This window comes from Rhinopithecus roxellana, chromosome 10 (genome assembly GCF_007565055.1).
Source record: "Rhinopithecus roxellana isolate Shanxi Qingling chromosome 10, ASM756505v1, whole genome shotgun sequence".
Taxonomy (NCBI): domain Eukaryota; kingdom Metazoa; phylum Chordata; class Mammalia; order Primates; family Cercopithecidae; genus Rhinopithecus; species Rhinopithecus roxellana.
The window spans coordinates 82723959-82749552 of NC_044558.1; the positions used below are offsets into that span (position 1 = coordinate 82723959).

Sequence of the window (25594 nt, forward strand, 5' to 3'; positions counted from 1 at the left end):
GACGTGCCAGTCAAGGACACGGAAGTGGAAAGGGGTCCTCAGGGGCCCTTCTCACCTCACTCTGGCAATAGGGTGCATCCCTCAGGCCTCCCTGTGGTAGGGGGTGGGGGGGGCCTCATGCCCAGGGTGGCCTGGGCTGGGGGTCAGGTTCCTTGCAGACTGTGCCCTGCTGCCAGCCAGCCCCTCACCCTGCCGCTCTCCACGATCTCCTTCTGCAGGCTAGTGGATGTCATCACCAGGAGCCGGATGGCCTGCCAAGACCAAGACAGCAATGACTGGTGGTCCTCCAGGTGCAGAACACCCACCCCCACCAGGGTCACAGCCCCCTCACCTTCATCAGGTCTGTGCAGGAGTTGAGGATCCTGGGGGAGAGAAGGGGAGACTTGGCTGCTGCTCTGCACGGCGGCCCACACGACACCATGGTGGGCCTGGCCACAGCAGGGCTCAGCAGGTGGGGAGGGAGTGTCTGCTCTGAGCCAGGCCTTCCTTTCCCGTGAGCAAAACAGTTAGGGGCAGAACCTCAGGGGCCATGGGAAGCCCGCCTCAGGCTGGGCCTGGGGGACAGAAGGGAGGCTCACCTCTCGTTCACCTCCAGCTTCACCCCTGAGCTGGCGTGTCGTGCCTGGTTCATCATGTCCTGCACCCAAGAACAGAGCCGTGAGCTGGCTGGGAGGAGGGGACTGTGGTCCTGGGAAAGCCAGGGCTGCCTCCTGCCCTCTCAGCTCTGACCTCACAGGCCCCTGGAAAACACCATCTGTCCCCTGCCTGGAGGCTGAGAGCAGGAGCAGGTGCAATCTGTACACAGCCAAGTTGGGGCCTTCGGCCCCCAAAGCTCCTAGGGGAATCCCCAGATCCCGTGCTCACCTCGATCCTCCGCACAGCATCTTCAATGGCTGCAGACGTGGTCGCCATCTCCTTGTCAACCATGGCCCCCAGCTCCTCCTGCCGCACATCTAGGCTCTTGGGTTTCAGTTCCTGGTGAGGATGGGAGTCAGACAGGGGTAGCCTCCATCCCCCCAAGCCCACGGGCAGCCGTGGAAAGAGGTGGGGGGCCACAGGGACCGAGGAGGGTGCATGGTTCCCACCCTGTGTCCTGAGGCTGCAGGCTCCACACACAAACACCTGTTCAGCCAACCCAGAGGTGGGTGCAGAGGTCAGAGGCAGGCCCAAGGCCCCAAACCCACACTCAGCTGCGCCTCACCTGGCCCAGCTGAAGGATGCCCTGCAGGGGTGTCCGCAGCAGGCTGGCCTGCATGTGCCGCAGAGCCTGCCGGTCCTGCAGCTGCCCCATGAACTCCAGAGCCCGGGCCCCACACTCCCTGCAGGTGTCTATCAGGCCTGGGGTGAGAAAGGACCGTAAGTGGCACACTCCCCACAGGCCCCATAAAGACCCCCAGGGCAGACAAGCTAGTGAGACAGACAGAACCTGCTATCCCGGGACCCACTTACGGTCGGCAGGGTCGGTGGGGGCCAGGTGGGAGGTGGCACCTCCATTGACGATGGTGTCCGCAGCCAGGTGGGAGAAGCGGGTCAGGGCTGCCACCAGGGTGGAGGCGTCTGTGCGGGTGGGTGGGGCCAAGGTTGGGGGAGGATGACACTGAGACACTAGCACTGGGACCACTGGCAGCGGTCCCAGGAGGAGGAGGAGGAAGAGGAAGAGGAAAGGAGGGCTCGACAAGACCGACATCCAGCAGGCAGTGGGAACCACACCGCAGTGTGTGTGGCTCCGGGCCCTTCAGTGCCCTGCCACCTGCATGCAGACACACGGTGGCCCAGGCCCCAGAGGCAAAAGCCTATTTGTCCACAGGGCAGGGCTGGGTTCCTGGGAAGGAGCAGGCAGGGGGCATCTGCTTAGCTTCCCAGAGAGGTCCCTGCTGTCTGTAAACCTCCCAAAAGGCAAGAGGTGGCCATGGGCGCTGGAACTGGGACACAGCCCCCGCCTCCGCCCTGCTCCGGCCACACTCACCTGCCAAGGAGGTCAGGTACTGGGCGTGGCCCTCCTCCAGGGCACTCACGGCATCCAAGGCCTCCTGGGCCCTGCTCACCAGGTAGTCTGCAAGCACAAGGAGAACCCAGGCCCCTGCCACCCGCTGCTCAGGGTTGGGGGATGGGAAGGAGCGGCTGAGTGTGGCCCCACCATCTACCTGGGGAGCTGGTACAGCGCAGGTGCAGGGGGTCGTCCAGCTTGCTCACAGCATCCTGCAGGATGCCTGCGGCCTCGGCAGCAGCACCCTGCAGCACTGCAAACTGCTCATCCAGCAGCCGCTGCCGCAGCCCCTGCTCCTGAGACTCCTGGCAATGGGGGCAAAGAGGGCAGCTTAGAGACCCTCCCTAAGGCCAAGGATGTGCCCCAGCCCTGGACCGACCCATGGGCTGCCAGTTGGAGCCCAGCTGAGACCCTCACTGGTCAGGAAGGTGGATATTTCCAGAAAGAGGCTTCCCAGGGTATACAACTCAATAATAAAAAGATAACCCAATTAAAACATGGGCTCAAGGTCCTAAAAGACATTTCTCAAAAAAAAAAAAAAAAGACATTTCTCCAAAGATAAACAAATGGCCAGTGAGCTCATGAAAAGATATGTAGCACCGTTTGCCATCAGGGAAACACAAATCAGGACCATAAGAAACCACTCCACACCCACTAGGATGGCTAAAATAAAAAAGAAGACAATAATAAGTGTTGGCAAGGATGTGGAGAAACTGGAACATTCATGCATTGCTAGTGGAGTGTAAAATGGTGTAGCCACTTTGGAAAACACTCTGGTAGTTTCTCAACAGGGTAACAGAGGTGAGACCCAGCGGTTCCACTGAGTTCGACGCACATCAGTTATCTACCCAAGATAAGTGACGGCAAATGTTTACACAGAAACTTGTGCTCAAAGGCCCACAGCAGCGCTATTCACAACAGGCAGAAAGTGGCAACAACCCCAATGTCCACCAAGTGATGAAGATAAACACAACGTGGTCTGTCCACACAGCGGAGTATGATTCAGCCACAAAAGGAATAAGGTGCTGACACAGGCTACGATGTGGTGACCCTTGACAACATGATGCTGAGTGGAAGAAGCCGGACACAAAAGGATGCATTGTGTATGATCCCCTTTATGTGAAATCTCTAGAACAGGCAGATCACGGAGACAGATCGATGGCTGCCAGGCGGCAGTGAACTCAGTGGTGCTGTTGCGTCTGGGGAGGCCATACCTTCTCTGCCAGCCGGCCCTGCAACTCGCCCTGCTCCCGGGAGCTACGCTGCTGCTCCCGGTTCAGCGCTGCCTCTGTCTCGCGCACCAGGGTCTGCGCTGCCAGCAGGTCTGCCTCCCGCTGCCGCACAGCTCCACTCAGCGCGTCCTTCTCCACACTCAGCGTGTCCAGCCGTGAGCTCAGCTCCGACTCGCTCTATGGACAGACATGGACACCTGGCATGTGAACAGAGCTCCCAGACCCCACCCACCCTGCCCCCACGCTTACAAATTGGGCCCTGGGGGTTAATGATCACTCCCATCAGACTCAGGGCTCCCTGAGGACCAGCGGTAGTTCCTGTATCCCATGTAGGCCCTGGGTCTGGGTGAGGGCTGCATCCCAGGACCACCAAGTGGCACCCAGGTATGGCCTGTTCACGGGAAAGAGGACCCGACTTCCACCCAGGACTGGCCCCAGAACCCCACTCCCAGTCATCAAAGCCAGATGCACCTGCTGTGTGTGGCTCAAGGCCTCCTGCACATGGGCCAGCTCTCCGGCCTTGGCCTCCAGCTCCCTCTTGAGCTTCTCCAGCTGGTCGCTCTGCTCCTCCAGCTGGGACAGGACAGCGTGTCACTGGGGCAGTGGGCTGGGGATGCTGGGGCAGGGCCCTGTGCCACAGGGGACATACCTTCAACTCTGACTCCCGTTTCACCTGCTCCACCTGGAAGGCCAGCTGCTCCTTCACCCGCGCCACCTCCTCCTGGCTTTGCTGCGTCACCGTCAGCTGCTTGGCTGTGTCTGCGTTCTGCATGGGTAGGGGAAGGGCTCACGCTCTGCTGCCGTCCCTGAGAGGCTCTGCCACCAGCTGGGATGGAGGAGGGGCTGGACTTACCTTCCTGAGCAGCTCCGCGTGCACATGGACGAGCTCACTGTGCTTTTCCTTCAGCTTGTTGTAGCGTGCCTCCGTGGCACTGGCCTTCCCTGGGGGTGAGAGGAGAGACAGTGACGCCCCATGTTGGGTGACAGGGGCTGGGGACATGCCCTTGGACCCCTGTGGCCGAGGCCCCACGCACTCTCAGCCTCCTCACGCAGGCCCTGGCTCCGCTCGCCCTCCAGCTGGGCAGCCCTCAGCTGGGCCAGCTCATGGCGGAGCTGCTCATTGTCCACCAGGGCCTTCTGCTTCTGCTTCCGCTGCTCCTCCAGCTCGCCCTCCAGCGCGTTCACCTGGCTCTTCAGCTGCGAGATGTACCGCTGGGCCTGCGGGAGGATGGGTGATGTGGGGCCCCTGCCTGGGCTTTTGAGGGGCCCGGCCCCTGCCCATCCTCACCCCCGGCACCTCCAGCTTGATCTTCTCCAGCTCAGAGCGGAGCATTTCCACCTCTCTCTTCAAGCTCTCAATCTGGAGGTCCCTGGGGACAGAGGTCCTGGGGTTCAAGTCAAGTCAACCAGAACACTCAACAGACCCAGGCACAGGAACCTGTCTTCTCCTCAGTGGCCACTCAGGATTTGGGGACCTCACAGGTTCATGTTCCCCACCCGTGGCCTTTCTAGACAAAAATGTCCAGAGCACAGCTCAGCTGAGGCCATTTCCAACCACCCCCAGCCCAGTCGGCTCCTCCAGCCCTCACCTGTCGTCCTTCACGGAGCCATTGGGGGGTCCGAACGTCTGATCGAAGAGGTCAGCCACCACCTGCCACAGGAAAGCATGGTGACCCCTGCCCCACTCACCTGTGCCTCCAGGCCGGGCAGTGGGCAAAGGGAGGGCTGGCCACCCAACACTCCCCTTGGCCTCATGCTACAACTGGGGGACATGGGCTGGGTAGGGGCTCACCACTGGCTCCCCCGCGGGGGGCCCCGTGCTGATCTCAATGAGATTCTCCGGCTCCTCGTCCTCCGGGGCCTCCTCGGGGATCACCACCACTGGCTTGATGTGCTCAGCCAGGGCTGAGGCCCGCAGGAAGTTAGGCGGTCCCTGCAGGGGCGGCAGGTGGGATCTGCTCAGCTGTCCCCCAAGGAGGCCCTCCTTCCACCATCTCCATAGCCTGTGTGGGGCCCCAGCCAGGTGCCTGGGGTCCTCAAAGGGCCTCGGGGCCGTCTTCGGGGAGGTACCTCGGGCAGCCGGGGGATCTGGATGAGCCTTTTGAAGTACAGCATGTCAGAGGCTCTGCGGAAGAAGTTTCTGAGGCTGCAGAGATGGTGGGAAATTCAGGAAGGGGCCACAGAGCCTCTCCCCCACCAGCCTTGATCCTGTCCCTGTCCCAGGCGGTACCTGTGAAACTGCTCATGGAACCGGTCCCTGTGGCCTTGCAGGGTGTCTGCAGGGAGACCTGGAGGGTGGCACAAGTGTAACCGGACTTCTCTGCACACTGCTCAAGGGCTCGCTCACCTGCCCTGCCTTGTTCTTCCGTATGCTACAAACTCACAGATTAGAGATCACCCGAGACTGGGCCAGGCCCGCTCTCCCATCGGGAGGGGGAGACCTGTGGGAGATGCTGTGGGAGGGCTCAGTTCAGACTGAGCTAGAGAAGGAAACAGCGAATGGAAAGGATGGCACTGCGGCCACATCTCACCTAACCCACACCAGGCTTCGGGAGGCACTAGAAAGCCGCTTTCACTAAACACCATTTGTCCCGGGCTGACACTAACGCAGTGACTCTCAAAGTGTGGTCGAGGGACAAGATTCTTTCAAGGGGTTGGTGAGATGAAAACTCTCTAAACACCCCAGACACCTTTTGTCTTTTTGCGCTCGCAACCCCAGGGTGCCTGATGGGAGGTTCCCGAGAGCAGGTGGGGCCTCCGTCTTGGCCAAGCCAGGCATTCAGCTGTAAAAATGAAAACTACGCCACTCACTAAATTTTTTGCTTGGTAAAATGGTGTTTTTTTCATAAAATGTATGTTATTTCTATTAATGGGTAGTGGGTTTATTACTGCCATTTTTAAATGAATAAACCTCTAATTTTTTGATTTTCCTTTTTCACAGTGAATGTCTAAGCCACATAAACACAGCTTCCGGGGCGGCGGCCGCCCCGGGCCACTCACAAGAGTGTAGCTTGAACAGGAGCTTGACTGTGTAGTGGTAGAGGTGGCTGCAGTCCTGGATAACCTGGATGAGCGGGGCCAGGCGGCACTGGCCTGAGGACATCTGGGATACGGCAATAGCTGTGTTGAGCTGTCGGAAAACTGTGCAAAAGATGGGCAGGAGGAAGAGTGTGAGCCCTCGTGAGCTGGGCAACTTGCCCAAGGTGGTCTGGCTGCAAAGCACGGCCCTAAGCCAGCTCCCACACACCAGTGTGCCCCCCGCCTCGAAGATGCCCACCAGCCTCCTGTGCTGGTGGCTGCCCCGGGTCAAGACCAGATGCTCCCACGAAGGAAATCAAGGGCAACAGCAAGGTCAGGGCAAAGCAGCTCCAGCTCAGCTCAGCAAGGGCTTCCAGAGACCTCCACCTGGGAGCCCAGGACGAGGTGCCCAACTGACAAGGGTGACGGACAGCTCCATGCCCACGGGCCTCAAACCCGCACTGAATGTTAGAGCAGGAAGGAGGCTCACGATGCAGCACCCCAAATGCCTAACTTTACAGATGTGGGAACAGGCAGGGCTACTTCCAAGTCACATGGCAGTAGGGTCACAACTTGGCTCTGCACACCCCAAGTGACACTGAGACCTCACTTGCCCCCAAGGCCCATCTCCCCTGCCCCTGACAATCGGACCTTGTATCAGAACTACCAAGTGGGAGGGACAAAGGACAAACACGAGGCTGCCTCCTTCTTGGCTGGCAGCTTCTCTGGGGCAGAGAGAATGACAAAGTGCAGGCAGCTGGCCAGCACGGGAGAGCGGCCAGGCAGTCCCTGCTGCACAGACCTGTGCCCCGGCCCCTCAGGTCCTGCTCTCGCCTTGCCTGTGATGGGACCACTTGCAAATCTCTGCAGTGACAGGAGACAGCCTGGGCGGGGAGTGCTGCCCCTTTGCCTTTAAAAAATTAATTTCTAATTACATGTCATGCTAAGTGTTTTCCTTGCAAAAAACTGCAGCACGCATAAAGTACTGCTTAGATCTTAAACACGTATATCCACGCTGTTCGGCAGTCTGCTTGATTTCACACAGCAGAATGTTTTCTAGATCTTCCCGGCCATCCCAGATTCGACATGTCTCTCTTCCCGCCACCCTCCGTTCTCCGCTCTGCACAGACAGCGAGAGGCAGCCAGGCCTCCGCCATCACAGATTCGACACGTCTCTCTTCCCGCCACCCTCCATTCTCTGCTCTGCACAGACAGCGAGACGCAGCCTCCGCTGAGGCATGTTTAAGACGTTTCTGTTTCTTTGCTGTTACAGGCCCTGAGACAGGGAAGCCCCTGCACCTGTCACCTCTGCAGATCTGGGAATTTCTCCAGCAGATGCTGGTACACCCCTCCTTTGTGCTTCATCAAGACACCAGCGTCACAAGGTAGGGAGCCTGCCTGTGAGTGTTCTCCACTTCCCTCGTGGGGCCACTGCCTGCCCACACTGGCCTTCTCCTATGCCAGGGGTACCTGGCTCCCACCTGGTAGCCTCTGTGCTGAGAGGCTCAGGCTCAGCACATCTCTGCCAGGACACAGAGCCTGGGAGCCCTGTCCTGCTGCGCAGCTGGGGCCGCACCTTTGGACATCTGCCCTCTGCTCTCCATGTCAGATCCTGAGCAGGCTCTTCCCAGGCACAAGGGTCCAACTCTGAGCCCACCTCTCACCCACTAGAACTGAATGCCCATCAGGCTCGCCCAGCTGCGAAGGCCAGACCTGGGATGTCAGGGAGGCTGCCCAAACTGCCTCTGACTCCCCATTTTCCCTTAAGGAGGCATTTGCTTCCTGCCCTCTGATGGAGAACACTGAGTCACCCATGAGCTGTTCTGAAGCTGCCACCCAGAACAAGCACTTCTCCAGCCTGGAAGCGGAGCCCGCTGACATTTCCCGTCTAACAGCTGCCGGGTTCCCCGCTAGGAAGTCGGATGTGACTCAGAGGCTTTCTAGAGCAGAAAACGGGCAGGACGACGCAAACCACCTCTCTTCCAACTGGGTGCTGCAGATGGCCCAAGACTGGGGCAGGAACCTGGCAAGGTGGCTCCTGTGCACACCTCCTCATCCTCCCCGTCTTGGGGCTGATGGAGTGACACTCACTGGATGGAAGGGTCCTGGATGTACCCACTGGGGCCTGCCATGCTTTGGAGGTACCAGGAGGCCCCATTACCTATCCCTGGAGGCGCAGGGACCCCGGGAGGGGCAGGGACACTTCTGTTTTTTTTTTTTTTTTTTTTTTTTTTTTTGAAACGGAGTCTCACTCTGTCGCCCCGACTGGAGTGTAGCGGCACGATCTCCACTGCTTGGGTTCAAGTGATTCTCCTGCCTCAGCCTCCCAAGTAGCTGGGAATACAGGCATGCACCACCACACCTGGCTAATTTTTATATATTTTTTAGTAGAGACAGGGTTTCACCATGTTGGCCAGGCTGGTCTTGAACCCCTGACCTCAAGCAATCTGCCTGCCTCGGCCTCCCAAAATGCTGGGATTACAGATGTGAACCACTGCGGCCGGTCAGGGGCATTTCATAGTGATCACTAACGTCTTCTTTCTTGTTTCTTCTTGTCCCATCTCTGGGGACTTAGCAATACACTCAGACCCCCGCATCCCCTCTTTACAACTCACCTGATTCAGAAAGCTTCAGCTCACAATCCATGTAATCAAACATCTCCACAGTGAGCTGGAAGCTACGCAAGAGAAGTGCGGAGAGATGAAAAGGGTGGCGGGCCGCCAACTCGTCCTGAAACTCCCTCCCGGGTGGGGATGGGAGTACCGCTGACACCATGGCTCTGGTGAGTCAGTGTGCCTCTGCCAGGACGACGGTCCTCAAGTACACCCCACCCTTCTAACTTCACCCTCTGTCCCTGGGAGCGTGAGCGTCAACCAACAAGGCCATTCAACCCCACTGCCCCACGCAGACGCCTGGGTGTGAGACACGGTAGGAAGGAGTGGGGAAGCCGAGGAGAAGTGGCCATATAGCCATGCAGAGTGACTCACATGTTGTTGACATCGGTCCCAGCTGACTTCTCCAATACCTCGTCTGTCACTTCCAGGCCTGCGGGAAACTGGGGATGCTGTGGAGAGAACCCCCACCCAGCTGCCACTGAACCAGGGGCCCCATGCTGGGCCCTGGGCCCTGCTCTTGGCAGACCCAGGCTGTGGTCCACATAGGTGGCAGAGGGCAGTGGAGGGGGTTGGGAGGAGGGGAGCACCCGGCCAGGACAGCGGAGACTGAGGAAGCCCAGTGCTCATGTCCACGGAAACGCCCAGGGAAGCCCGTGCACACGTCCACGGAAATGCCTGAGGTGTTCTAGGAGCTTCGTGACGCCCTGGCTTCCGTCTCCCCTTTAGTCACAGTCGGGACAAGAAGGTGAGTGGAAAGACTCATGGAGAGGACAGATCCCATCTTCGATGTCCCAACATGTGCCATAACGTCACAGTGGGAAAAGCCCACGAGTCCCTCAGCCCCATGACTCCCCAGGGAAACCACCTTGAGGTGGAAGGAGATCTTGGTCAGCAGCAGCTTGGTGTAGACATTCACCAGCTGTCCGTACCGGTCATGCAAATGTCCCTGTGGGAAGACAGACAGGGTGAGGGGCCACAGCTCATGAACACGTCCAAAAGTCCTAAAGGACCTGGGCATGAGAGTGACCCGCCACCGGGCACTTCATTCAACAAATGTCTTCTCCTGGCCTCAACCAACCTCCCTCTCTGTCTCTAGCCTTTTCCCTTAATCTTTCTCCTTGTCATTCCTGCCAAAGGAACCCTTGTGAGAAGAGAGCCCTATGTCCAGGGCAGCAGGCCAATTCGGAGCGGGGACGCTTTATTAAAGTGCTGGTGTTGGCAGGGAGGCACATCCCGACGGGCGCCTGGACACATCCTCCCTGCTCCCTCCTCCAGCCCGTGGCCCCTGTGGCCAGGCCAGCTGGGCCTGCATCTGCAGATGGCACCATGGGCAATGTTTTCCTCGCTTCAAGGGACGTGAGTCAGTGCAGTGGTTCTGGGTTGGATAACGCTCTGGTCAGGCCTCCCTGTGGGTCCCCATTCCAGGGCCTGCCCTGCTCCTATGTCCCTGCCCAGGCAGACGAGCACCCCACAGTGCTCCAGAGAGAATCAGGCCAAGGCCCTCTGCCCACCAGGGACATATCTAAATCCTGAGGTCTTGTAGCACATCCAGATTGCAGGCTCCCAGGGCTCTCAGGCCTTGCTGTGTCTAAGGGTCATCCAGCAAGTGTGCTCAAAATGCAGACCCCCAGTCCTGATTCTTTAGCAGCAGGTCTAGGGGAGCCCAGAAACCTGCGCCCTGCCACAGGCTCTCTAACCACCACTGAGGTGCCCGGGCGGTGGTGTTGCCACATTTCCCAACTCGTGAGGACTAAAGGGCGCGGGTGACTTCGGAGCTGGAGGGCTGACTGGGGGGCCCACTTATCCGTGTGGAGCGCCCTGGGGCAGGCCTTCAAAGGCAGGCAGCATCTCCCCGTGCTGCCCCTCCCATCGCCCCTGGGAAAACCCAGCCACCCGCAGCGAACTGCCCATAGGGAGCCACCCTTCGCTCAGCCCCACACGCTCAGGAAAGCCCTGAAAGCCAGGCAGGACCTAGACTGGCTGGACCTACCCACAGGTCTCCGATCTCCCGGATGTTGCTGCGGTACCGCTGGCAGTCATGCAGCACCTGCAGCACAGGGAACACGGGAGAGGGGGAGTGTCCAGGACCCTTTGGTAGGGCCCTGAGACACGCACTCCCCACCCGAGGTGGGAGGAACAGCCCAGAGCTACGGGGACAGGAGTAGGGCTGGAGCCCGCATGTCCGCGGGATACTGTCCCACTTCCAGGGAGCAGAGGAAGCAGCTGCTACTCACATTGGGGTGCCCGTCTCGAAGGACCTTGTGGAGGACATGGCAGAACTTCCAGCTGAGAATGGAGCTGCTGGGTAGCGGCAGCCCGATGGCATAGGACCAGAAGGTGAAAGCCCCCTTCTCGTGGTGTGTGCCCAGGATGATGCCTGCAATGTCAAGGCCAAGTGTGGAAGCAGAGACGGCAGCGCGGGGGCTCGGCAAACCCGGTTGAAGAGAGGCCAGAGCCGCTGGAAGAGGGCTGGCCCCCAATCACATGCCCATCAACCCTGGGTCACCAGAGCTCCAGTGTCCAGTCAAGGAGACAGGAGATAGGGCAAGACAAGGAAACCTTCATTGGGCCCAATGGGGGGCGTTTCTGCGATGAGAACGAGATGGGAAGGAGCCAAGCTGCACAGGATCCTCCCCACCGCGCTGAGTGAGGGACCTTGTGGCCCCCGGCACAGCTGACTGCAGCACTACGCTGCTTCCACATCCACACCCGACTCCTGAGCCCAGGAGCCAGCCAAGGATACGCCGGGCGTGCTTCTCCTTCACGGGGGCCTCCTGGGTGTTGATGGCTTTGCTGATGCTGATGGCCTGTGAGGGACAAAGGAGTGTTTAGAGCCCCAGGCACCCACCCCAGGAGACACCACCCCAAGTGGGAGAAGCACAATACCGAACAGGATTCTGCCTGGGTTCAAGGCCAGTGGAGCGATGGGGGAGATAGGAATCCCCTCAACCTAAGCCTCCGAAGGACTTCCCTGTGCCTGATTGGTGCAGCTGGAACTACAGTGAACACCAAGAGCTCCAGGAGTCAGGGGACAATGACCAAAGCTGGGCTGTGGCTCCGGGAGGCCATCCTGCCCAAAACCTGCACGACCTGACTCTCCTGGCAGATGCCCTGAGCCCCAGGTCATGGCCCAATGTGGTGTCCTCCAGCCCCATCTCCCCTTGGGGAAAAGCAGCTGAGACTGGAGCTCCCGGCTGGGGCCCACTTGGCCTTTGCGGCACCCCATGAAGGGTGCACATCACATTGTCCTCACGCTCTCAGGAGGCATTCTCAGGAAACTTAGGCTAAGCCCAGGGCCTGTGGCCCACTGCCCCATAGGCTGCCTCTCTCCTGGGTGGGGCCTCGCCCTGACCAACTTTGTCAAGCTCCTGCTGCCACCTGCAGCGCAGCCAGGGGCCGAGGAAGGCAGGAGTGGGGTCTGCAGCCGCCACCCGGAGCTGTGCAAGTGGCACCCTCACACTTGACCAAGGCCAGAATCTCAACATCCCTCCCGCTCCACCTACGGCAGCGTTTCATCCCCTCCGCCATCCCCGGCTACTGCCTTCTTTTCCAAGAAGGCTTCCTGGACGTGACTGTGCTCTCGAGGAAGGCTCACGGAGGTACCGTCACTACCACCTGGCCCTGGCTCCGTGGGGGGTGGGGTATTTCTCATGCGGGAACAGGTCTGCTAAGCCTCTGTCCCCGCCCCCCCACCACCATTTGTGGACTGAGAAGAGCTGCTCAGGCCATGGGCAGGAGAGACAGGCAGACACCGAGATGGGACACACAGCTCCAGGCCAGTCCTTCTCCCCAGCCCCCAGCCTCAGCCAGGGCAGCTGGGCCTAAGCCACAGGCTGGCCTGAGCCAGGCAGGCCTTGCAGGGCAGGGAGCCAGCTTGCAGGACCATGCAGCACTCCTGCGCCTTCTTCCGGATGCTGCCGAGCTCTCCCACCCAGCACTGAAGCAGTGGACATCCAATTAGGGTCTACTGTGGAATTTCCTCTGTGAGAAAAGCCAGCCCAGGAAGCTGAGGGGCCCTTCCTGGTGGGACCTCAGATGGGTGCCAGCAGACTGTGGGGGCTGGGCCAGGCAGCCTCTGGGCCACCCCCGGCCCCTAGCGCAATGCTGGCCCCTTTCACACACAGGGCCCATTGTACTGGACCCCTCCCAGGCAGGTGTTCTGGGGCTGCCCTGAAATCTGTTCCCCGTAGTCGGGGAGGAGCTGCGGTCCCATCTCAAAGAACCAGGACCTGAGGAAACACACAAAGGCGCTGGTGAGCCTGACCCTGAGGGCTGCCCAGCCACTGGCCCCCAGGCCTCAACTCCTTCCTTCAACAAACTCGTATCCACCAACTGTGAGAAGCCATGGCCGTGAGTGGCACGCCCCCACCCAAGTGGAACACTGCCCATGACAGCAGCCGTGACGATGATAAGGATCCTGAGTGCGCAGCCCCAGCCAGGCGTGGGCAACTCACCTCCCAGCAACAGCCCAGGGAAGTGGTGAGGATCCCATTTTCCTGGTGAGGAAACTGAGGCACAGAAGGCTTATATACTTTTGTCTGTGCAGCTAATAAGAAAAAAGGCAGGGTTCAAAGCCAGGTCTGTATGACTCCACGACCTGTGTCCTTAGTGACTCTGAACAGTCCCCAGGCAGCTCCTTCCGTGGGGGAGGGCCTCCCAGGACAGGAGGCAGGGGCTGTGACTTTCCCCAGCTCATCCCCAAGCAGCCAGGCAAGCAGCTGTCCTGTTACAAGCCAGGCGTGTCCGTCTCCGGACTGTGTAACCCCATCCCCAGCTGCCGACATCTGAGCTGCTACCTGGTTCGGAAGATTCCTGGCAAGAAGGGTGGAGCCGAAGTGACTGGTGCAGACCTGGCTGGAGAAGCTGTGGACACAGAGATGCGGGGGTTTCTCCTGACACTGAGGAAGCCCCAGGACGGGGCTGAGCTAGGGACCCCAGAAGCAGATAACACATTCTGGGGGAATGGGCCGCCCTCTCTTTGCGAGTAAAGTCATGGTGAGGCCAAGGTGCAGCCACCCCGTGCCCCCAGGCCCTAGGCTCCAGATGCCCACGCAGCAGAGCTCCAGCTCCCCGCACCCGGCACCATCACACCCTCCTGCAGCCGCCCTGTTGAAATCTGCACCTCCTGGATGGATGGTCTCCGAGGACCGGGCACCCTCGGACAGTGGACTGTTCCCTTATTTATCACCTTTTCCCCTCACCCAGCAGTCAGCAACATGAGGGGAAGCAGATCGGCCTATAGGTGCTGCTGAACCCCCAGCTCCTCAACGGTGCCTGGCACACGATTGACTTTCGTGGCAGGAGGGAGGCCCCAGGAATGCAGTGTGACGGGGCATATCTTGGGCACATGGCATGGCCTGTTGTGCGCCTGGGCCTCAGTGCTGCCTGCTCCCCACGCTGGCGGCAGGGGACAGGATCCATGGCAGCAGGGCCCTCCCGGGCAGGGTGCCGGCTGGCTCTGGGAACACAGCCCCGTTGTGTCTAGGACGGGCAGATGTGTGCACCAGGCTCAGAGCGCCACACAAGGAGGCACAGTGCTTGCACAGTGGGAGTCTGTGGCTGCTCTGTGGGCCTCGCCTCTGACCAGGCAGTAGCAGCTAAGCCCTGTCCCAGGAGAAGCCTGGGCAGGTCCCAGTGATGTCCCACCTACTCCTCTGTCTGCTGCTGACCCTCCCTTGCAGAAGTGGCTCCAGGAGTCTGAGGGGCTGCAGCAGCGCAGGCACTCAGAGGCTCACTCTGTGGTGAAATCCACACAGGGTGTCCTTGACACAGCTCTGCTCTGAGGCTTACAGTCCCGAGGCAGGTCCAACTGCCAGCAATACCTGGTTCTGGGTGCTGAGGTTCTCAACATGCTATCCTCATAGCTGCTGAGTGGGGTGAATGTAGTTCTCCCCATTTTGAAGGTGGGGAAACTGCAGCGTGCCATGGGAGGTAGAGGGCTGCCCAGGCTCATCCCTGGGTTCTCTCCAGCCTGCATTTGTGCCCCGTGTGGCCCCTCAGGCCAGAACAACCCCAGCAACTCTGACACAAGCCAGAGGCTGCCACAGAGACACCCCTTCGGGGCAGCACAGCCTTTGAGGAATGGAAGGGATTGATTATGGACCTCAGCTCAGGGTGGAAAAACCCAGTGCTAGAGAAAGGAAGATCGTAAGGATACATGTGACCGCCCCGGGGTCTGTCCGCTACTCAGCACCCAAAGCTCCCATCCAGCTCCCAAGAAGAAGGGGCCTCACACAGAGCCTGGCAGGGCAGTTTCCAAACAGCTGTGAGTGGCCGTGGGGCCAGGGCTCTGCAGGGGATGCAGTGATAATGTGCAGCAGGAGAGCATGAGGAGGGGGATGCCGTTCTTCCCACTGCTGGGCACAACAGGGAGGGGTGTCTGGCTGGGTCAGGGGAGGTCTCTGGAGGAAGCAGGACAGAAGCGATAATGGAGGGGGACCAGGAGCAGTGGCGCACGTCTATAATCCCAGCACTTTGGGAGGCTGAGGTGGGAGAATCACTTGAGCCCAGGAGTTCAAGGCCAGCCTAACAAGACCCCATCTCTACCAAAAATAATTTAAAACTTAGCCGGGTGTAGTGGCGCACAGCTGTAGTCCTCTGCTACTCAGAAGGCTGAGAACTGCTTGGGTCCAGGAGTGCCTGGCTGCAGTGAGCTGTGATAGCACCACTGCACTCCAGCCTGGGTGACAGAGTGAGACCCTGTCTCTAAAAGTAAAAATAATAGGCCAGGTGTAGTGGCTCATGCCTGTAATCCCAGCACTTTGGGAGACGGAGGCAGACGGATCACTTGAGGCCAGGAGTTTGAGACCAGCCTGGCCAACATGGCGAAACCCCCATCTCTACTAAAAATACAAAAATTAGTCGGGCATGGTGGTGCGTGCCTGTAATCCCAGCTACTCAGGAAGCTGAGGCAGAGAATCACTTGAACCTGGGAGGCTGCAGTGAGCCAAGATCATGCCACTGCACTCCAGCCTGGGCAACAGAGCTAAACTCCATCTCAAACAAGACAAAACAAAACAATAATAATAGAGAGTTCCACAGCAGCCATGAGACACCCTGCAGAAGGGAGCTGGAGGGTCCGCAGAGACAGCAGAGAGGGGTGGAGTGAGGTCAGCTCCTGCCCGGCTCCACAGACCCTGCAGCTTTTCAGGTCTCGAAAAATCCTTGGAGTCCACACCCATGCCCCAGGGGCCACCTGCTCACAACTCTCCAAGTATGCTCTTATCCTGCGCAGTGCCGGCAGCAGGAAGGGCCTGACCTTTAAGGGCAGAGAGTGGGAACAAAGCTCAGGGGTACCCAGGGGCCCAGGGGGCAGGTGAGGCTCTGCAGATACACTCAGGATTGTTGGCATTGCCAAGCGTGTAAGAACATACTCTATGCCATAAGGACAGCAGACAGGTCTCAATAACCTATTAATAAAATCAATTTTATCGAGCTCAGCCTTGTACTGGGCCCTGAGCAGAGAGCATTGTTCGGATGTTACTTCATTAATGTTCATAAGGAACCTCGGAGCAGGCAGGTGAGGGAGGACATTGAAGCTGCAGGTTAACCACCTGTCCAAGGTCATAAATAACAAAAAAATGTGGGCCAGGCTCAGTGGCTCATGCCTGTAATCCCAGGACTCTGGGAGGCCAAGACGGGCAGATCACAAGATCAAGAGATCAAGACTATCCTGGCCAACATGGTGAAACCCTGTCTGTACTAAAAATACAAAAATTAGCTGGGTATGGTGGTGCACGCCTGTAGTCCCAGCTACTTGGGAGGCTAAGGCAGGACAATTGCTGAACCTGGGAGGCGGAGGTTGCAGTAAGCCAAGATCTCCAGCCTGGTGACAGAGCGAGATGCTGTCTCAAAAAAAATAATAAAGTGGCTGAGCACGTGCTCCATACTTGGTGCTGTTCTGAGCACCTTACATGTTGACTCAGTCCTCGTGCAACCCTCCAGTGTTAAAGCTGCAGCAGGTGGGCCGAGCAGCTGCCCAAGGGCCCCCAGCTACTAAGAGCTGGGCAGGACCCATGGCAGGCTGCCTGTTGGAGATGAACCCCCTCAGGTCCCTCCCAGGCGGCCCTGGGCTGCACGGCCTTCACAGTTCTGGGTGCGGGGGTAGGGCTGGGTGCAGGAGAAGTGTGTCAAGGTAGACATCCTTATTGTCCCACCACAGGAACCCTGTTCCCCAAGGGCCTGCTAACATGCCTCCAAATTGGGAGTGGGCTCTGGATCAGGATTTGTTCAAATCCTAACAAAGGCCTTGGGGCTGGTAGAGCCAAGGGGTCTCCCCACTGCCCCCATCCCTTGGGGCGAGGGCATCTGCCTCTGGGCTGCGGCCTTTGGATCAGTCCAGTGGCCAGGGGGAGCCCAAGCCCTCAGGATACACCTGCCCTGCTTCCAGGAACAATCAGGCCAGACGGGGCACTGACTCGTGAACAGCCCAGAGCTGCACTGGTCCCTGGCCAGCATCTCAGTGAGTGCTGTTTCAGAAGAGGGGAAATTGGGGTGAGGCAGGTGACACTCCCGAGAGGCTCCTGGCCCAGGCTTGACGTGGGCTCCAGATGGAAACAGACCGCAGGAACGGGCACTGACAGCAAAGCCAGGAGACCGAGCGGGGAGGCTCCAGGCAGCGGCCGCCCCACACGCCAACCCCGCAGCACCCTGTGGCCCAGGAGGCTCCGGAGTCGTCTGTCCACCAGTTATACTCTGTCCCCACCTCCAACCCCGAACACAAGAACATCTTCCTTCCTGCTATATCTCTAGGCCCAAACCAACATCTGGCTGTCAGCAAATCCCCACGGGGCAAATGGAAGGGTGAACACTCGAAGGAACAAGAGCTCTTTCAAAGACAAGTCCTGGACGGCTTCAGGGCACTGAGTCTCTCCTTCTCCAGCTAATAATGTATCCACTAGAGCTGCCGTAGTAAAAGTAACTGTAAAACAATTTCTATTTTTAAAATCAACCCTGAAATGAATCAGACCTAAGCATCCTTGTGCTGTTATCATGGCGCCTAACAGTAGCACTCGGCAGGAACAAGAACGTTCTTCAAAGAGCTGGGGCACATGGACGCTGGCAGAGTGGTGGGTTATTTTGCTTCAGCATTTCCAAAGAGTTGAAGGATAGAGAGATCTCATTCAAATGCATTTGCCCCCTCAAAGGCCATTGACGAGAGCAAACACAGGGTTTCTGTCACTGAGGAGGCCGGGATACGGCCACATGCAAACCAGCGAGGTGGACAGCTGGGTCAGCTCCGGCAGAGAGGAAGTCAGGGGCAACTGCTCTGCTCCATTTAACCTGTATATCCCCTCACTTGCACTCAGGTCTGCTTGGTCCTGGCCGCTCTGTCATTTCAGCGTTTAGGAAAGCTTCAAAGGGGAGCATGAGAGCCCAGGTTCCCCAGGACGCCGGTTACAATGTTGCCACCTGACCCACTGCCACCTCTGCCCCAGGCTTTGTGGGTGACACCCAGTAGTAGGAGGACTGTTCCTGCATCACCCCTCTGCCAGACTGGCTCTGGAAGTGACAGGCAGCCAGCTTGTGCAGTTTCGTTCCCTGGGCCCTGGTGACATAACTCCACAAACCCGTCTGTCCCAAAAGCCAGGGGGCTGAGTCACCTCCAGGCAGATGAACCTACTGCAGTTTGAGGATCATGTTTATTTTAGCCAGAGAAAAAACAATCTCGCCCCAACTAAACTTTTCTCTAGGGCTCAGTCATTCCCTAGAATGGATGGCCATGAGCCTTTCAGACCTCACCAAGAGGACAGCATCAAAGAAGGGAGACCACCGACCCCTGGGCATCCACTCATCCAGCCACTTACGACGCGACCCTGCCTGAGGACCCCAGGGCAGGTGGCCAGTGCAGGTCTGAGCAGTTGCTCAGGGAGCTCGGCAAGGAGGTGACACACTCCCACTTCTCAGGCAAGCCTGGTCTACACATGTACCCAGCCCATGTCTGTCTGCTTCCTCCCACTCTGCTGGGCCAGCCGCAGCGTGTCCGGGCAGATGTGGAAGCAGCGCAAATAATGTCATGAGGACTGGGCAGCACAGTGAGGTTTGGGCAGGAGGACGGCAGTGGGTGGCTGCACAGAGGAGGTGATATTCAAGTCAGCATCGCAGATTACCAAGTTGGGTGGGGAGCGGGGCAGGTAAGGGCATCACTAACAGAGCAGCCAAGTCATCTCAGGTTAGCTGACTGGGCATCCCTGTCCCTTGGCCAAGCAGGCCTGGACTCCACTCAGAGGCTTTCCACTTAAGCTGCTGGGATCCAGTGGCCAGCTGGGTGTCATTCACGAATGACCGGTGCAGCGCTGGCTGGAAGGCTGGCGTCTGGGTCAGGTCAGAGAAGAGGCCTCGGCTGCCCCGTCCCTATTCAGAAGGGCCAGCAGTTCTGCCAGGCAAGGCTCCTGCTGGCCTTGCCCGCACCTCCTGAGGCCGTCGTTCCCCCAGAATACCCTCCCAACCCTGGAGAGCCTTCATAATGTGGCCTCTCTGGGCTCAATCTTAAAGGGAAGGGCTGTCCCCACTTGCCTGAGTCCCCAACCTCTGTGCACATCTGCTTTTCTGCCAGCTGCCCCAGCACACAAGGCCTCCGCTTACAGCTAATCTAAGGCCGCCGGGCAGAGTCCAACAGGGAGCTTGCTTCTCTCTTTCAGCCCAGCCTACTCTTCCAAACACAACATAACAGCCCACACTTACACGGCATTCACTACACACTAGGCACTGTGAACACTTGTAAATCTTCACAACCACTCTAGAAGGTGTGTAGTACTATTGCCCCCATTTTATAGATGAGGAAACTGAGGCAGAGCGGTGAAGGGACAGAGCCAGGGGCTGAACCTGGAGCTTGCTCTTGACTGCCCTGCCATTCCACGCATGGCCACAGTTCACACCTCTCCACCTCTTAGAGGGGACAAAGATGACTCGGACCTTCCTGGGGCATACCCCAAAGCTACAGGAACAGGCCAAATGGTAAGAGAGCAAGTGGCGCTCAGGAATGTGTCATGGGCATCAAAGCACATCAGAGACAGGGAGGGGGAGGTCAGGGATGGGCGGCCCCTTCCCACCCAACCTGGACCAAGAACAGCTTCTGGAATACCTCTGCCAGGGGGGCAATGTGCAGCCCAGGGGTCGGAAAGTCAGTGGCCTGCCAGGCATCGTCACGAGGGCATTGCCCTGTGGGCTGATGGGGTGGAACCCAGCAGAGAATGTCACAGGACGAGACAACTGCACATGCCCAAGAAGAACCAGCTCAACGTCCGTGCCATGCTGCGGGCAATCACTCCTACACACCTAGACGCTGCCCTTTCCTAACAGCGCCGGGCGATTCTACCACTTGCATTGTGTGGCACAGTAGCCACTGGCTGGCGGGGGCTGTGAGTACTGCAAAGGTGGTGAGTGCAGACTGAGATCAGCTGTGAGTGTCCCCTACACACCTCTTTCAAAGATTTAGTAGGAGAAAAAGAATGTAAATTCTCCCATTCATAATTTTTGTGGCAATTACATGTTGAAAGGGCTATATTTTGGATATAATGGGTTAAATAAAATATGCAATTACAGTTAATTTCACCTGTTTCTGTTGACTTTTCTAGTAGTTACTAGACAATCTAAAAGTACACATGTGGCTTGCCTCTGGTTCCTACTGGGCAGCACTGCTGTGTGCCCGGGCTGAGAAGCCCTCAGTTGTTAATAAATGTTAATCTTGACAGGATTTTGGTTTCACAGGGGATGCTAAGCATGTATGTCACTAACCTGGAAAACTGGACCTATGAACTGTTTCCACATATTGCTCCCCTAGACAGTCCCTGCCCTGCAGGAACCCCTCATACCTGGGTAGTTTTATGTCTACAGTTAATGCTCACCTGCCAGACTTGGCTCATTCAGCAGTGGCCAGAGGCCTTGCAATGTAGTAAAGCGTTTCTCTCATCCTAACGTGAGAGGAATCTTCTGGGCTTGATCCCATCCTCTGGGCCTGCAGGGGAAACTGAGGCCCGGTGAAGCAGAAAGGTTCACAGATCAGGAAAAGGCAGGACTCACCATTAGCATTTCCAGTACTCCTGAGTCCTTCTCCATGATATGCTTCAAAGATGCTTTCTTATCTAGATTTTAAACTTTTCAGCCCGGGGAGGGAAGGGAGAAAGATGGTCGGGCCAAGTATCTGCTGAGGCCCTGCTATGCCCTAGGTGCTGTTTCATGTTTACATACTGGATGTATTAGTTCCTTATGGCTGCCATAACAAATCACACAAACTCGCAGTTCTGGAGGTCAGAAGTCTAAAACAGGTCTCACAGGACTAAAAGCAAAGTAACGGAAAGGTTGTGTTTCTTCCTGGAGGCTTTAGGGAAAAATCCATTTCCTCTCCTTTTCCAGGTTGTGGAGGACGCCCATACTCCTTGGCTAGTGGCTCCTTCCCAGAAGTAGGCAGTAGTCTTTCTCACATTGCCTCACTCCGACCTCCTCTCCTGCCTCCCTTGTCCACATTTAAAGACCTTTGTGATTACACTGAGCCCACCTGGTTAACCCAGGCGAATCGCCCCATCTCAAGGACCATCTCAGCTGATGAGAAACTCTAATTCCAGCTGCAACACCTTACTAACTCATTAACATAGTCACAGGTTCTAGCTGCCACACGGTCTCTCTCTTACACCTTACAACAGCCCTATACAATAGATGAAATGATCCGTATTTTTTTTTTCAGACAAGGACACAGATTTACGAGTTAAGCAACTTGCCCAGGGACACAGGCTAGAGCCTAGGTCTACCTACCTACTAGTGCCTTTATGATACCACACCCTCTTTTTAAATGGTACAGGCAGTGTTCAGGTTCCAAATACAGGCATGCTGTATTTTGTAGTATTCTGTATTCAGAAAACAACAGCAACAAGACAATAAAAGTTTGCACCTCCATTTTGAAAAGGGTTTTTTTTTTTTTTTTTTTTTCCACCAAAGGGACTACAGTCATAGGGAAGAAAAGCATACACTGGTTTTCTGGACACTCCCCTGGGATTATATACACACACCATGCAACAATCACAGGCACCAGCTCCCAGCAGGCACATGATAGTCTCCCTTCCCACTCCTGAGTGCTAACCCCAGAGATATTTGCAAACAGGGTGTGTCCTGTCAAAAAAACCTCACAGGAAGGCAATTATCTTCCTCCTGACCCAGGAGCCCAGGGGAGGAAAGCGAGGCTGGCAGGCTAGTGAAGATTTACATTCTATGCCAGGCTAGTGCTCCCGCACAGCACACAGTGCTGTGGTCAATGCAAGACAAGCAGCGTATTACAAAGGAAGCCAGGTCCCTGGAATGCATGTGCTATTTTCTGTCCTGAAAGAGACACGGAAGTAGCAACCTCAGCTCTCCAGGTCCTTCTCCACCACGGGGCCTGGCTGGCGGCTCACTTGATTATTTCTGGGAACGATCTAATTAAATATTAACCACGTACAAAACCTCATTCTTACATTCCTCAATAAGTCACTGTGAAGACGAGCAAACCCAGACAATGAACTCAAACTCCATCTTTCCAGAAAATGGGTCCCTGGAATAGGTGAGTCCTGTGACATTCACCCATTACAAAGTTATTCATTGTAAGTGGCCCTCTTAGCCTCTGAGAAAAACCCAAAGCAAAACAAAACAAAACAATCCACCTTCAGCAAGGCGCCTGTAATCCCAACACTTTGGGAGGCCGAGGTGAGGCGGGTGGATCGCCTGAGGTCAGGAGCTTGAGACCAGCCTGGCCAACATGGTGAAACACAGTCTCTATTAAAAACACAAAAAAATGTGGTGGCGCATGCTTATAGTCCCAGCTACTTGGGAGGCTGAGGCAGGAGAATCGCTTGAACCTGGGAGGCGGAGATTGCAGTGAGCTGAGATCGTGCCACTGCACTCCAGCATGGGCGACAGAGAGAGACTGTCTCCAAAAAAAAAAAAAAAAATCCAGCTTCTTGTGTATCAAACCAACCACTAAAATGTGTGGTTGTATCAGAGATTATCTCTTTGACACTCAGGAAGGTTGCTCTTGATTTCTTATCATTTAAGAGTAAGATCAACGAAGTTGGTCCTTCACATCCCATCTCCTCCATGTAGCAATCAGACCTCTTTATACCTCCTCAAGGGCACGAGAAAAAACTCAGTGAATAAACAAAGTTTCTGACAACATCCAGATCTGTCTGCCAATTAAGGTTTTCTCCCTGTGATCGATCTACAAGTTCCTGGCACAATTAATTATGTATTGGTGACTTTAAATTAAAAGCCATACCTTTTTTTTTTTTAATGACGGGCTATCCGGGCTGAACCAGATGATGGTGATGATGATCACAAGGATAAATTGATAATTTGTGGCCAGGTGGGTTCCAGCACCTGGCATTTCTAAAGCCTTGATATCCTCAGGATTTATTATCGCTTTCTGGGTCAATCCCAAGCACAAAGGTTAGAAGGTGTCCCTGAGTTCTCTCTCATTTCAAAACGAAAGCTGTTGTAGAGTGCATGTGCTAACTAGATGTGAAGGCAACCGCAGAAGTCATCGCTCTCTGCAAGGACAAGTGGGACGGAACTTGCAAATAGCCGCCACAAACGCAAATATCACCAACCTGCTTTAGACAGAGGTGGGAGGGATCCTCTGGCTTCCTTTATCTCTAGAGTAAAATTTTTCAGCCATTTCAGTCTTGGTTGACTTATTTTGGCAAATAAACAATTTGCCCCCCCTCCACCGCCCATCCCCCAAGCCTGACAGCACTTCAAGAGTTTGTAAAATAAAAAGCAACAGGAAACCAGAAACGCAGCAACGTCTCCATCGTGGGTCTCCGGCACAAACACAAGTACAAAATGCACACCCGCGCCCTTATTTAATTTTAAAGCCTTCCCAGGATAGGCATCATCTGGAAAAGATACAGGCGTGGGAGGCGCAGGAAGGGAGCCCCAGGAAGTTTCTGTCTGTCGGGCGCCGGTATTTAATGAGGGGGTGTGCACCTATTTATACGTGGGCAGCGCTCGGGCAAACAAGTCTGGCGACATACGAGAAGCTTTTCACCCAGCAAATAATTGGAGACTATGCAGCCCTAGGAAACCGCTCACGAGAGAAGGAAGCTGGGAGTTAAGGAATTTCCTTTAAGGAAACTGCCCGTGGGGACATCGGTTTCAGGGGGTCGGAGATGGGGGCGGGAGCCGGCAAGGAGCGGTACGGAGGGCGGGGGCCCCAGTCGGGCCGCGCCGGCCCCGGGAGCACCTGGATCCCTAGACCCCCGGCGCGCTGGGCTCGCGCACACCCAACCCCCAGCCCCATCTCCGTTCCCCGCCGCCTCACCTCCGGCGCTCCCGGCCCGCGCACACCCTGACCCCGGCCCCCTCAGCCCCGGCGCCTCTGGGCCCGAGCGCCCGGCGGGAGCGGGGAGCGCGGCTTCCGGTTCACCTGCGCGCCGGTCGGCTCGGGCCGCGGAGGCCGGCGAGGGGCAGCCGCGGAGCTCTCGGAGCGCCCGGGCGGACACAAGCCCTGCCCCCACGCTGTCCCCCGCCCCTGGCCGGCGCCTCCCGGGCCCCAGCGGTTCGCGCGTGAGAGGAAAGGGACGCCGCTTGCCCGCCCGCCGCCCGCTCGCCTGAGTCTTGTCGAACTGCTCGCGCTCGGCCTCCAGGCTGTGGCCCGGCCTGCGGCTCAGCACCCGCGCCGGCACGTTCTTGATGCTGTTCATCCTGCCGCCACCGGCCGCTCTTGCCCGGCTCTGTCCGCGCGACTCAGCGCCTCACAGTCCAACAGCCCCAGCCTAGGCACCGCGAGGCCGCCGCGCCGCGCCAGGGCCCGCCCGCCGGGGAGGAGCCCACCTCGCCCCGCCCCCGGCGCCCGCAAACTCCTCGCCCGCCCCCGACTCCAGGGCACGCCCCTCCCCCCCGCACACCTCCAACCCCGCCCCCCGCGCCCGCATTCGCCCCGCCCGCCCCCAACTCCAGGGCACGCCCCTCCCCCCCGCACACGTCCAACCCCACCCCCAGCGATCCCGGGACACGCGCCTCCCCCCCGCACACCCCCAACCCCCCAACCCGCGGCGACCCGGGCACACGCTCCGCCCCCCGCACACCTCCAACCCCCATCTCATTCACAAGGTTGGGGCGCAGGCCAAACCCCCCCCAGCTCCTCCCCACCTCTAATCCCCTCCCTCAACCCGGAGAGGAGGGGAGAGGGAGGGGAAACCCCTCCCTCCTCCTTCCACCCAGGATAGGGACCCCGGCCAATTCCCTCTCCCCACCCCTTACCCGAACTCACTAAGTCTTGTCTGCACCAAGGCAAGATCTGGTTAATTGGAGAAAATCTGGCCTCCATGAGTCTGGTCGGTGGCAGCACAGATAGACTTTTTTTTCCTTTTTGGTCTTAACGTATGTGTCAAAAGGCACACAATGACACTCTCCCCTCTTTGTGCATCTCTGACATAGCTGCAGCTGTTATCCATGCGGGGTTGCAGGATGCATTTCCAGAGACGCAGCCGGCTCCGCAACCGGACACCTCGCCAGCGCCAGGGACAATGGGGGCTGAGGCCGGGCAGTATTAGGCTGGGACAGAAGGCAGGCGGATCTGAAAGCAAAGTACACCGAGGAGATGCCGCCGGAGGTGGCGTGAGGCTTTTAAAAAACATTATTATTGGCTTCCCCTTAAAATTACTGGTCACAAGACTGAAGTAAAAAAATAAATAAAAGCCCAGAGTCCTCTCTAAGCGCAGCTCAGATGGGTATTTTGTTTCTGCTCTTTCCCTTTCCTATCGGAATGCAGATGT

At 57.4% G+C, this 25594-nt stretch overlaps 1 protein-coding gene across 3 annotated transcripts in view; it reads right to left on the reverse strand.

Annotated features, from left to right (window-relative positions):
* HIP1R (huntingtin interacting protein 1 related) overlaps positions 1-25594 on the reverse strand; it is a 28162-nt gene extending 2568 nt beyond the window's left edge. The window contains exons 1-26 of one of the 3 annotated variants that reach the window (XM_010368370.2): positions 24428-24638; positions 11596-11659; positions 11087-11229; positions 10843-10899; positions 9718-9798; positions 9225-9301; positions 8853-8914; positions 6220-6360; positions 5450-5507; positions 5290-5365; positions 5012-5152; positions 4809-4870; positions 4517-4589; positions 4254-4437; positions 4073-4161; positions 3869-3985; positions 3691-3792; positions 3202-3396; positions 2145-2292; positions 1967-2053; positions 1450-1557; positions 1202-1338; positions 865-975; positions 579-637; positions 332-362; positions 189-251 (exon numbers count right to left, since the gene is read on the reverse strand). In XM_010368370.2, coding sequence (XP_010366672.2) covers positions 189-251; positions 332-362; positions 579-637; positions 865-975; positions 1202-1338; positions 1450-1557; positions 1967-2053; positions 2145-2292; positions 3202-3396; positions 3691-3792; positions 3869-3985; positions 4073-4161; positions 4254-4437; positions 4517-4589; positions 4809-4870; positions 5012-5152; positions 5290-5365; positions 5450-5507; positions 6220-6360; positions 8853-8914; positions 9225-9301; positions 9718-9798; positions 10843-10899; positions 11087-11229; positions 11596-11659; positions 24428-24520 — 2559 coding nt within the window. In that variant the 5' untranslated portion in view covers positions 24521-24638. Of the gene's footprint in view, positions 1-188; positions 252-331; positions 363-578; positions 638-864; positions 976-1201; positions 1339-1449; positions 1621-1966; positions 2054-2144; positions 2293-3090; positions 3397-3690; positions 3793-3868; positions 3986-4072; positions 4162-4253; positions 4438-4516; positions 4590-4808; positions 4871-5011; positions 5153-5289; positions 5366-5449; positions 5508-6219; positions 6361-8852; positions 8915-9224; positions 9302-9717; positions 9799-10842; positions 10900-11086; positions 11230-11595; positions 11660-24427; positions 24639-25089 lie in introns of those variants that run through there. The other 2 variants (XM_030939835.1, XM_030939836.1) reach the window with 2 other exon arrangements.